The 12,812-nt window shown below is 40.4% G+C and overlaps 1 protein-coding gene across 1 annotated transcript; it reads right to left on the bottom strand.

Annotated features, from left to right (window-relative positions):
* Positions 1-10,229: 10,229 nt before the first annotated feature.
* Positions 10,230-12,513, bottom strand: LOC148024934 (ADP-ribosylation factor-like). The gene is made up of 3 exons (XM_087693786.1): positions 12,241-12,513; positions 11,929-12,092; positions 10,230-10,694 (listed from the first exon to the last, which is right to left on the bottom strand). The coding sequence occupies exons 1-3, from the start codon at positions 12,329-12,331 to the stop codon at positions 10,404-10,406; spliced, it is 546 nt and encodes a 181-aa protein (XP_087549912.1). The 5' UTR covers positions 12,332-12,513; the 3' UTR covers positions 10,230-10,403.
* Positions 12,514-12,812: the final 299 nt, after the last annotated feature.

Below are 12,812 nucleotides of genomic sequence, written 5' to 3'. Positions count from 1 at the left end.
CCTGGACAATTTCGGGAGAATGTTAAGGATTTCAAGGGCTTTTTGATCGTTGGAAGGCAAGGGCCTCAGCACTTTATCGAACCTATACCTGAGTCTGCTGATGATGCTGAAATCCTTATTCATAAGGATAATTCTATGAGCACGGGCAGCAGCAATGTAAGCATCGTTCATGAAATCAATAACAAAATCCTCTGCGGCCTCTTGTAGAGCAAGAATGGCTGAGAGTTGCCACTTCTTATTTAGACCAGAGACAGTTGCTACTTGAGACAATCTATCAGAGATCTCTTTAACGACTCTTATAAAAGCAGCCTTTGGAATGACATGCTGTGTAGCTCTCTGGGCTTTCCTAATCTCACTGAAACACCTCTGCATATAGAAGAACCGGGACCTCCTCTTTCTCTTTTGTGGCTTGGGAGGTTCAGTGGCTTCAGCAGATGTAGGCTCAGGTGCAATTGCAAGGGATGAATCTTTCACAGGGCAAGTCTCACCCTTTGCTTCTTCAACTTCAGGAGAAGAAACATTCACTGCACTGAAATTCTTTAACTCCATGGAAGATGTTAGGCCAACACCTAGTGTAGGGGAGATTTCTGTGGTAAAATGCTCTGGGGCTTGTGATGGCCCCGTCTCAGCAAAATTTGAAGAGGGATCCTCCTCAGATTCATCAAATTGTAACTTTCTTCTACCCCCACTGTCCTTCCTATCTAGATACACTCTTCTTGCAGTTTGCTTTGTCCTTGCCATACAGGGAAGCAAATAGAAGAACCAGAAGGACAAAAAGTGATATAGCAAAGTTCTATAAATGCAACAGGCCTTATACGGCACGAGAAGGGACGAGAAGAGAAATGCTGATATGGCGCGATATGAAGAATACGAAGAGTATGGAAGCACGCCCTCGCTCCGTATTGGAGAGGACAAGAAGAGAAATGCTGAAATGGCGCAATAGGAGGAATACGAAGACTATGGAAGCACGCCCTCGCTCCGTATTGGAGAGGACAATCGCGTCGTATCAAAGACGAGAGGAGAAATGCCGATATGGTGCGATATGAAGAATACGAAGACTACGTAAACACGCCCTCGCTGCGTATTGGAGATGACAAAAGGCCGATATGACGCGAGGGGGAGGTTACAAAAGCTTCGGACGAACATCCTCGCTCCGTATCGGCACACCTACTTTAGACCACCGACCCAAAGAAATCAGCAAAGAGACACACTCGTTCAGAAGTAAGGACGATGACCGATACGACGCGAGAGAATAGAAACGCAGAAGACGCAAGACTTGGATCGCACCGTATCGGCAAGCAAGGCGGAAGAGCTCGAGAAATGTAAAGTGTACACGTAGGCAAAATAACCCCTTATATACCCACGTCAATCATGACACGTGTCTGACACGTGTCTGACGCTGATTGTGCCACGTGTCCGTGCATATCGTGCATATGCTACATGTCGACTAACGACCGGTCCACGTGTTTGTCACATGTTTGTCAGCCACATGTTGGCCAATGGCTACTGCCACGTGTCGAAGCCCAACGGATAGTGCCAGGTGGCATTATTGCGCACCTACATAAGGGTGTGTCCCTAATCCGTACGGCTTTTTTCAGTTTCTTTGTGGACCTCTATCTCTTCTCCTAATACGGTGCGAGAGCGATTGTTTGTCTTCTACACTTTCGTCTGTTCGCGTCGTTTTGGGTGTTCTGCAGAGTCTTCCTTGAGCGTGCCTCCTAAGCTCATAGTGCCCGAGGTCGGGTGATCACTAATTCTGGCTCTCTCTTCTCTCGTCCTTACGGTTGTGGCTCTTTGGTTAAGTTGCTTGCTGGAACATCCATGTCAAGCGTTTCAGTCTTATCGCGCCGTATCAGCACAAGTTGGAAACATGTCTGAACCCACAGAATTCCTAGGCTCCAAGGTTTTGCCAGGAACTGGTAAAAGAAGAAGGCTTTCAAAAGGCTCAAGGGCATCAACATGTGATGAGCCTGTGCATTCTGTTTCTTCTCCATGCTCTGCCACCACCAGTGTGAGAATGCCAAGCACATCTCCAGGGAAGCGAAAGTCGGTAATGAGAGGTCAAGGAGTATCAGAGCTTCCTGATATCACTCCATCAGAGAGGCTTCTTGATTTATCCTTCAGAATGGAATGGATCTCTCATTCTATGGAGTTGTGAAGAATGTCTTTAATCCTGATTGGGACCTTGACAGTGTTTTGAAATCTTGTAAAAATTATATTTTGGAGGACTTTTTGGAGTTTGAAAATCTTGCAGGTCCTTCTATTGAAGTTGGCACAAATGAATATGTCCATATTCCCATTGGGTCAACAGGAAATGAAAAGTCAGTGTTTACTAAGAAGTGTGGTGCCCACTCTCTGGACAGGTTTTATGCAAGAGACGTATTGTGCTCCACTCATTCCAAAAACTGCAAGATGATGAGAAAATCTGTTGCTTTTATTGTTTTCACCCTTGTCAAATATCCTTGAAAGCTGATGAGCAATAGTTGGAAGGAGCAAAGTCTGCCAGCTTTTGCATGTTAGATGATCTGGCAGATGAAAAGAAAATAGAGGAGGTTGTAGATGCAGATTTTGAGGCATCTATTGTTGAGAATTTGGATGTTGCTCACTTCAAAGCTGAGACTATCATTGAGGAGAGCCAAGGAGATACAAACCCTCCAACTGATGAGAGTTCTCACCATACTGTTCCTTCTCTACCATCTATACCTTTCAAGGACAAGGAGTACATTTTACTGTCAGATATTCAAAAACTTTTCAATCTCAGGGAAGATTATTGTCTAGCAATTATTGCAGAGGCTTCTGATGCTGCAAATGGGATAATTGACACAGAGAATGAATCAAAGGAAGAGATACTCAAACTTGATAAAGAAACTCTAGATGATAAGTTTATTGATGCTGGTGAGGCCCTCTCTTTGTTTTGAAAAGGCCAAAGAAGCTGAGAAAGAGTTGAGTATTACTGATGAGGACTTCGATCGCATTCAAAGACAACTTGGGATTTCCAATTTTGGAAGAGAGGAGTCTGAATATGTTAAAGAATTGATTAACATCAATGAGACATCATCATCAATAAATTTATGGAATCCAGTTAAATTGGAGTACGATGAAAATCAAGTGGTAAGATAATTTTGAATTTGCTTTTACACATTGGTAGGTTTCCATTTCATGCTCATTTAGTATGGGTTTTATTTGCAGTTGGAGATTGCTGATACAGATAACTTCTTGGGACGTGGTAAAGGATCGAGAACTGGTGGTAGTACATTGAAAGACATTGCACTCGGCCACTACTTGGCTAGGATTGACCCTGATTCCTTTTTAGTACTTCATAGTAGTTTCTCAGAGGATGCAGCATGGCCCATACTTTGTATTAAAGCTCTTACAAGGCTTCTAGATTTCTCAGGATTACAATATAATGCCCACAAAGTAATGTTTTTGGAAAAGACTGCAGCAATTAGGATTTTTGGCTACGGTCCAGGTTACTCTGCTTCTAGAATAGGATACTTTTTGGCGTTCACATCCTACGCCTTGGCTACAAACTGAACTGATGTAAAATCTATAGCTGGCTACAAGAGAAAAAAATTTCTACATTATAGAGGAAAGATTCCTGAGGAGGAAGAGAATGTGAGAGTTTTGGAAAACTAGCTTTGTATATATTCTTTCTTATATATAAAAGTGAGATTGCTCATGTGTCATTGCCGTCTTTTATCTGCATTCTTTGAAGTTGTCGTCGAAAAAACCAATTGAATAGCTCCTCCAAAGCATTGCTTTTTGTAACTCCTCCCCCATGCCTTGTGCTTCGAAAATAACTTGTGTGTGCTTGATAGTGGGATTTTTCCATGCCTTGGTTACTATAAGTTGCTAAGGGGCCATGCTCCTCCACAAAGTAAGGTCCATGAATATGAAGAATATGCTGCAATACAAAGTAACACTAATTTTATACCAATTGAAAAACCTGTCAAAATAAGCCCATATTAAATAATTGTTACTTTACCATATAAAAAGTGATATCTTTTTCTCCCCATGCCTCTTTTATCACCTGAACAAGCTTTGTGATTGATCTTTTAAACTCTTCCGCATATGTATATGTTGTCTTATGTTGCCTGAGTTTCAGAAAAACATCAAGGTGTATCCAAACCTCCATTCTAAGAAACGCAAGCCTCGGCGTGCTTGCAACATTTGTTGTGATCTCACATAGCTCTCTCCAACACTCCCAAGCCGCATTCACCTTGTTTCCTGAATGGTTTCCTAAGAATCGTCTAGCTTTTGAGCCTCCCATAGAGACATCGGGCAAGATATCTCTTGTTTTTCCTGAAAGTATTGGATCCTTTCTCAAGTGAACTTGGCCCCCATGAAATCCCATTTTCGATAGTAATGCCTCGCATTTATCAATACACTCATCTGATAAAGATAATGGCTTAATGGAATATGCGTAGTCAAGATGCAACCTGAGAAGCTTATCGATTATTCTAATCTCTGCACGCAAAGTACAAATATGAACATTCTTAAGAGAGATTGAAAGAATGGGATCCCAGATGTCTTCTATGTTTTTAAATTTACTCAAATCTATAGAGTCTCTATTTGGGGCTCTTCTTACTGGTCGCAAACTACTCCAATCTTTGGATCCAATACTTTCCATGCAATAAATGCAAGGATATTTTGCATTTGTACCATTACATATTCCAAGCATACATTTGATAGCTTTCAAATCACCACTCATATACCATTCCACATTAAATTTACCAACCCCATCAACTACCAACATTTTGCCTTCACTTTGAGACTTAATGATATTTGGAATACTTGTATGGTTGAACAACCATTTCAACATTTGATGATTTTCAATTGGTACCTGGGCTGCACCAATCCACCAAATCTCCATCTCAGATTGGATCTTATGCAATGGAGCTTGGCCCTCACCATTGCTATGGTCCAATGCCATGTTCATGAGGCAAATGCTAATTCTTTCCATCTTCTGTCCCTTTTGAATCTGTGCTTCATCCAACTTCAAGGAAAACTTTAAAACACCATAACTTTCTTCTACTGTGATTTTATACATGTGAACCATTGCAATTTGCACCTTTTTTAGATCAACCCATATATTGTTAAACGCATTGTAATAAAAAATTACATTTTTTTTGTTTTTCATAGGACATAGACCTTTCGATGTGAATGTAATCTCCAAAAACATGTGGAATCTTGCGATTCATGGCAATTCTTGCAGTCGAAACTGCAAGGGCTCAGGGCAATCCAAATATAGTTACCCTATTGCATTTAAGATTTTTAAACCATAATCGAGAGATAGCACGATAACCTTTTCGATTTATACCCACAGTATCACATGTCTCTAAAATTTCATTTTCTTTCACCGTGCCTTTTAAGTCCTTCACTAACTCTTTGAGAGTTGGACCTCTCAAATCCGCATTTTCGGGTGACTAAAGAATCCTCAAAATATCTTTCTTATTCATGGTTTCCTTCAAAAGTTTGATTCTTTCCTCATTCTCTCGGATATTGATGCCTAATATGTTAGAGACATATTTCTTTGTAAGATTTAGTCTCCTTTTCTTTGCTCTCTTACATAAGCTGGTTATATTTTTTAATGGTCTCTTCCTCTCTCTAAATCCTACTGGAGTTTCTCTCAAGCATGTTAGCTTATCCTGCAATGACTTGTTAACATTTTTCAAAATATCAATCTGACTTGTCAACTCTAAAATATTTGTTTGTGTAGTTTCTAGTGCTTTTTTCATTTCGTGCATTTGAGCTATATATGTGTAAGATGCAGAGTATAACCTCATACAGTAGCCAAGCATTCCATTGTAACCTTCTCCAGCATATCTTATATAGTCATGGACATTGAAAAAAGGAGGTGGTTTACCTGTAGAAGGATCCCTGGGATAAATATTTCCGTCCACCCACAAATCTATATGCTTCATTCCTTGTGTTCGCAACCTGTTGGCTTCAATCTCATCTATCAATACTCGATGATGTATACTTCTCCAAGATGTGTAAATCGGATCTAGCTGAATAGTTAGCTTGTATTTACGTGTGATTGTGCATGTGTTATTTGAAGTAGTATTGCTAGACATTCTAGCAAATGAATCAAGCAAGAATCTCACAGTGATAGGAAGCAAGTGCAACAAAAAGAATGGAAAAAGAGAATAGTGTGTAGAAAGAAAACGCGGGAGCAAACAAATGCGAAGTTCGTACGAAAATCTCGAAAATACAAAATCTCTCAAGTTCCAAGACAAAAACGACCGAAAAGGTGACCCCTGACCTAGATTAAAAGATGAGGGTAATTAATGGCCGACCTCTTCAATGAACCAAATATTCTCTCATTAATCACATTTGGATAACCAAATTTAGAGGTTTTATTCTTCCTAAACCTCAACTAATTAGCAACTTAATCACTTTCTTACAAGTGCCATTTTTAAAGCGTTTTTGGTCCTAATGTGAAAAAGAAGGTAGAAGAATAGACAACTAGAAGTGAAAGATGAGTACAAGATTTAGCATGCCATCTAGCTAGGGACCCAACAATGCGCCTTCCTCAACCCTATCATGGATGTAACCTAAACGAAAGAAGGGGAGGTCATTGATTCATTGAAAAGAAATCTGGGGATTGCCTACATGGCCTTGAGACAAGGATTGGACATGCCATCACAAGCAGTAGGAGTTAGCTTAAGCCTACAATACTAGAGGAACTATTTGTTGAGAGGGCAGGCTTGGCAATGCAAGAAGTGGATGCCTTAGGATTCACTGATGGAGCACCACAAGAACATAGCGAGGAGGAAGAGGCAAAACCCTTTAGAATGGGACAACAAGAGAAGGAGCTAGTCCCACAACTTAAAGAGTAACAGTAGGTGGACACCCCTATTGCCAGGAAAGCGGATCTAAAAAAAAGAGGAAGAAAATGCTAGAGTGAGCACAAAGAAGACTGAATGCTTGACCGATAGTAATGCCAGCAGCACCCCAACCCATCAAGAGAAGACTACTTCCTAGTACACTATAATGTTGAACTCATATTCTTGGAGGAGAGAGAGAATAACCATGAACTATTCGACTTTGATTTCCGATTCCCCACCGCATTGAGTAGGGTATTATCAACCAAGGTGGTGGAAGAGGTGATTGATGAGGACAAGCATTGAATGCTACTGAAAACTGAAGTCTGGAGCCGAAAACAAATGCATTTAAAGTGTCTTGGCTGATTACAAGCAGGGAATGTAGCCCATGAAATTGCTTCTTGAAGACAAAGTGTCTATGGTTGTATGTATGGTCATGTATTGACCATGACATACCGAAGAAAATGTATGAACTGATTTGAAGACATTTTGGAGCTAGATAAACCTTTCTTTGCTAAATATTTGTTGACTGCAATCTGTGAACATGAGTTTTGACATTTGTACTTGCTGGTTATGCACTGATTTGTACCCGTATGGTCATATTTGGGCTACTACATGTACCAACAGATGTCTATGAAGTTTTGAAGCATATATGACATGTATACATCTCTATTTTGGTTGTGAAAGAATTGCTAGTCATTTACATGTATATCCATTGGCAGAGAGGTTGAATGTCATAGAGTTTATAGCAGCTACATGATCTATGTATTGATTGATGTACCTCCATCTATATCACTTGGTTGTGAATGTCTTTGACGTGTATGGACTGAAATACACTGATTTGAACAATTCAGAAGCCTTGGTTTATAAGTAGTCAGGCATTGTTTGCAACATGGCAAATGTAGACAGAACCGATAATATCACCCAAATAGTGGGGAAAAATATTGATAGCAATAATTATGCCATATGGAAGTTTCGCATGGAGAGTTTCATGATAGGAAAAGGATATTGGGGGTGATAGGTGTTGAAGCTGAACTTGAAATTCCAAAGAGGAATCCTACATCTAATCAGAGATGAGTGCACTGAGCTTGGTTGGAAAGAGCTTATAGGGTGCTACATTGGTTATCTTTGTGTATCTCGGATGCTATGGTAATGCAGGTCATGAATTGCAGTTGCTCCAACCCTTCCCCCCCTCTCTCTCTCTCTCTCTCTCTCTCTCTCTCTCTCTCTCTCTCTCTCTCTCTCTCTCTCTCTCTCTCTCTCTCTCTCTCTCTCTCTCTCTCTCTCTCTCTCTCTTCTAATAGACCCAACTCCTAGTTCCATTAGCACGAGCACAATACACCGCACAGTAAGGTAGACGCACCCTTAGGCATTGCACCTTCTTTTCTTTACAGGTAAATAAAAACAACGCAAACCACCAACTTTGGAGGCTTTGCCATCCACTTGTGATCCACTCTCGGTCTCTACCACCTTAATCATTCTTCCAATGCGAGAAAAGTGGAGGAGAAGACAAGCCCAGAAAAGATGTGGAAGAGCACCAAATATTCTAGCAAGATGCTTTAAAAAAAACGTGGGAGAGCACTGAATATTCTAGCAAGATGCTCGAAAAAAACATGGGAGAGCACCGAATATTCTAGCAAGGTGCTCACAAAAAACATGGGAGAGCAGTGAATATTCTAGCAAGATGCTCTGAACGTCCTAGCAAGAAAAGCACAAGGCGCAATGTAATTCATTTTATAAAAGAGTGTTAAGCTCCCTCCTGTGCAAATCATAAAGTCTAAATGGGCATAGGTGAAGGGATAAGGAAACTAGAAGGAAGTAGGAAAAGAGGACCTTGGCAAGATGCTTGATCATGTAAAAAAGGGGATGGGTGTCCAAGGGATTTAGGGCTTGTATATAAACTCAAAAAGTGAATGAGAAGCTAATTCTTGTTGGTGTGTGGCAAAATTGGTCTCTTCTTATTCTCTCCTTCTTGCTTGCTTGTATATGTGCTTGAGAGAGGGAGTGTGAGGGTGTGAGGGTGAGAGATCTTGGAGAAGAAGCTCTCCATCACCTCCTCTCTTCTCTTGTCTTGCACACGGCTATGGAGGATGGAGCTTGGAGGTGGAGGCTTGAGCTTGCATCTCAAATCATGGAGCTACGCAGTTGCTTGAGGAAGGATGCTACTCATTCGGGCACCAAAGGAAGCTTACTACACCCCCGTAGGATCGAAGAGGCACATCGGCTAGGTGAGAGATAGCCATTTGTGCTCGCTTGAAATGCTTGAAGCAATAAGCAGTCTATGGGTCTTGGTGGATGAGCGTGAGCTCCAACTACATCCCTCTCCATTTTTTTTTCTATCATTCCCTTCTCTCCAATTCTCTCATTGTTTTTGTTTTTCTCTCTCCTCTCTCCTCTCTCGCTCTCTATTTGTTGTTCTCTCTATCTCTCTTTTTCTCCCTCTTTCCATCCCTTTTTCTCCCCCTCTCTTTTTACTCTCTCTCTTTTTTCACTCTCCTTCCTCTCTTTACCTCACCTTTTTATCCACCTCTTCCTTCACTCTCCATTTCTTTTTCTCTCCCCTCTCTCTTTCTTTCTCTCTTTCTCTTTTTTGGTTGCCTTTCTCTTTGTTTCTCTCCCCCTCCCCCTCGTTGTTTCTCTCCCTCCTGTTGTTTCTTTGACTCATTCTCCTCTCTCCTTCCCTTTCTCTCTCTCTCTTTCTCTCTTCCTCTCCTTCTTTGTTACCTTTCCTCTTTTTCTCTCTCTCATTCTCTCTTCCTTTTCCTTCCTTATTCTCCCTCTTTTCTTTCTTATCTTTCTCTCTCTCTCTCAATGCATCTCATTACGAAGAAAAACAAACAAAACAAAAGAAGAAAATACAAGAACAAAGCAAAAAGAGGCAATGTGCCTGCCACAAAGGCCCGAGGATGGATTCTTTGCCTCCTCTTCGTGATGTCCCTTCTTTCTCCCTTGTGCAGTTTTCTCTCTTCTTCATATATGACAGTGGTGAGAAAATCTCATTCTCTCTTTCCCTCTTCATCTTCCTCTCTCTCTCAAGCTGACGATCTTTTTGTGACATGTAAAAATGTTTTGGATCTTCAAAAATGCCTTCATCATAGCACATTGGGGATTTTGCTTTACTAAGATATTGACTTCTACCATATGCAACTTATTTGGGGATTTTTAGGAAAACAAAAAGATAGGGCTCATTTGGACCCATGGTTGTTGAAGTCACTCATAAATATGTAAGCATATCATGTGCATTCAAAAGACGGGGTTTTTAAACTACCATTTTAAACTTTTTTTTACATACAACAGGGTGCCATATAAAGGGGTCACTCACAAATTGAATAGAAAAGATGTGCATTTTATTTAAGAAAAAATCATAGATAATGGTATTTTAAAATAGGCCTTAAACACGTGATATAGAGGATATACATATGGTGAACCCACTAAGATTTGGAGAACTATTCATGTGTGGTAAAATAAAATGCCAACATTGATGCAAATATGTATGCATAATGCAAACTATTGTTTGCTACTTCATTTTACAACGTATTGAAGACAATAAACATGTACAAAACATTGCATAACAAGTTATTTTGGACAGTTTGATATGTTTTTTGACAGCCAGTCCAAGCCTTCATACAATCCCTCTCCTGTTGTAGCACAACAACGTTGAATAAACCATGGATTAGAGTGCATCGAATGCAAAGCCAACTTCTGTGAAATCTCATCTAGCGGCATGGAGTATCGAAGATCACTCTTGTTAGCCAACACCAAAATAGCTACATTTTGTAGCTCTTGTTGGCTCGCCAACTTGTGGAGCTCATCTTTGGCCAAGTCCACTCTTTCTCGATCATTGCTATCAACAACAAAAATCAATCCCTACAAAAACAAACATAACAGTTTCAAGAGTACAAAGAAAAAAATTAGATTAAAACAAGGTCACACATTTAGACAACTTGTATATAAGCATGGTGAAACTTTTGCTGTGTGCTTGCGTGTGTGTGGTTGTGCTCAATAACATACATATATATACATATACACCACATATGAACATAGAAATCCTTTTTGTTTGGAACACATGTGTATTAATTTAATGCATGTGCATGTTTCAAAGTCATTGTTCTCTAATAAGACTCAAATAGAAACAAGCATAAATAGAAACAAGCATATGCCATTCTAGAACTCTTCATTGCTTGATATAATAGTACTAAGTGTATGTTTAGAGAGACACACGGATAGTTGCATGGACAAATATACATCCATATATACATGAGAGAATCCACGTAAACATGCATGCATGCATATAATTATATAAAAAAGCTCATTGTGCGATGAAAATGGTTCTACTCTTATGTATATACAAAGATATTTAAGTAATATAAGCATAACCATGTAACATAGATGAAAAGCATTACCCATACCTAAAGTATATATAGCATCTATATACAAAGATATTTAAGTAAGCATAACCATGTAATATAGATGTTATGCATTACCCATATCTAAAGTATATGTAAATTTCCACAAATCTATTTTGGAGCAAGTTAGTGAAATTTGAAAGTGCATTCATATTTTATATGTTTGTGGGGTTTTTTTTTTTGTCATGAAGGGCTTGTTGGTCTATGGTGATAGAGTGTATGCATGTTTCGATTGAGTTTAATTCTCAGAGATAGACCAATCTTGATTTGCCTCACACGAATGGGGTTCTTGAAACATTCCTATATTATATATACTAGGCATTCCGTGCCTAGGCTCGCCCCGGTGCTTCGCGCTGTGGTGCTTCGCGCCGGGACAGGCGTGATTTTTGCCGGGGTGTGCCCATCCGCCCCCGCCCCCGCGTTCTCTTTGTTTTTTGTGGGGGAGGTGGGGGACTGCCACGTGGCACCCCCCCCCCCCCCCCACCTTTCCTTAACTAATAGTATAGATTATATTATTTATATATATACAATATATACATAATATATGAGTGGGGGTCTTGACACATTCATATATTATTATATATTATGTATATTATATTATTATATGCTAATAGTTGACATAAGTATATGCCGCCCCGCAACCCCCGGCGGTCGAGACACACACTCTCTCTTGTGTGTGTGTGTGTGTGGCGGACCTGTATATTTTGGTAATAGAAGCGCCACATCTTGGTTTGACCGCCGACGTCGCAGACCGTGAAGCTGATGTTCTTGTACTCCACAGTCTCCACGTTGAAGCCGATTGTCGGAACGGTCGCCACTCTCTCGTTCAGCTTCAGCTGATACAGAATGGTGGTCTTGCCTGCCACATTTGCAGTCATTATATAGTAGTCACACTATCCAACCGCAAGATCAGCCTCGCCCCCATGATCAGTTGAGGCTCCTCATCACACGACAAAACAGAAATCAGTGAAATGAGAGAGAGAGAGAGTGAGGCAGGATCGCAGTACCTGCAGCGTCCAAACCCAGCATCAATATTCTCACATCTTGACGATGGAGAAGAATGAACTTGTAGAAGATGCGGCTAAGGGTTTGCCCCATTGCGACACAGAGACAGACACAGAGAGAGAGAGAGAGAGAGAGAGAGAGAGAGCGTTGCTTGTGCTTGTGGTCGTGTGTGTTCAGTACTCTTATATAACAAAAGAATATCTGTCGAAGAGGCCTTGAGCCGCAAGACCGGAGAGCCTTGCGACACAAGCTGCTGTCCAATACTCAATCCGGATTGTGTCTCCACTCTCACAAGACGCGGTTTCTTGAGCACTAATGAAAAGGCAAAGATCTACTTAGTCCATAGATTTTGCTGATAATGGTACGAATTGGACAAAAGTAAGTTTAAAATATTGAATGCTTTGTAACTTGTAAGCTTCAACGTTACATGTATTTATCTTATCTTACTACTATATTATTTTAGTTATAGGTTCGGAAAGCCTCGAACAGAGTTTCCCCAACCTATCCCTTTTTTTAAGCCTCCATTTTTCAATCAAAACCCCCTTTTCTCATCTCTTTCTCACGTGCAATATCT

This window comes from Lygodium microphyllum, chromosome 15 (assembly GCF_053477565.2).
Source record: "Lygodium microphyllum isolate KBCC chromosome 15, Lygodium_microphyllum_v1.1.10, whole genome shotgun sequence".
Taxonomy (NCBI): Eukaryota; Viridiplantae; Streptophyta; class Polypodiopsida; order Schizaeales; family Lygodiaceae; genus Lygodium; species Lygodium microphyllum.
Note: the sequence above shows the minus strand (reverse complement) of the source record. Positions and strands in the feature narration are given on the sequence as shown.

Bases quoted from the DNA above. Each gene is read 5' to 3' on its own strand.
- LOC148024934 (XM_087693786.1), bottom strand. From the start codon at position 12,331: ATGGGGCAAACCCTTAGCCGCATCTTCTACAAGTTCATTCTTCTCCAT. The intron at 12,093-12,240 runs GTACTGCGATCC...CAAATGTGGCAG, and splicing joins GCTGGGTTTGGACGCTGCAG to GCAAGACCACCATTCTGTAT. The intron at 10,695-11,928 runs GTCCGCCACACA...TTGTTTTTGTAG, and splicing joins TCTATTACCAAAATATACAG to GGATTGATTTTTGTTGTTGA.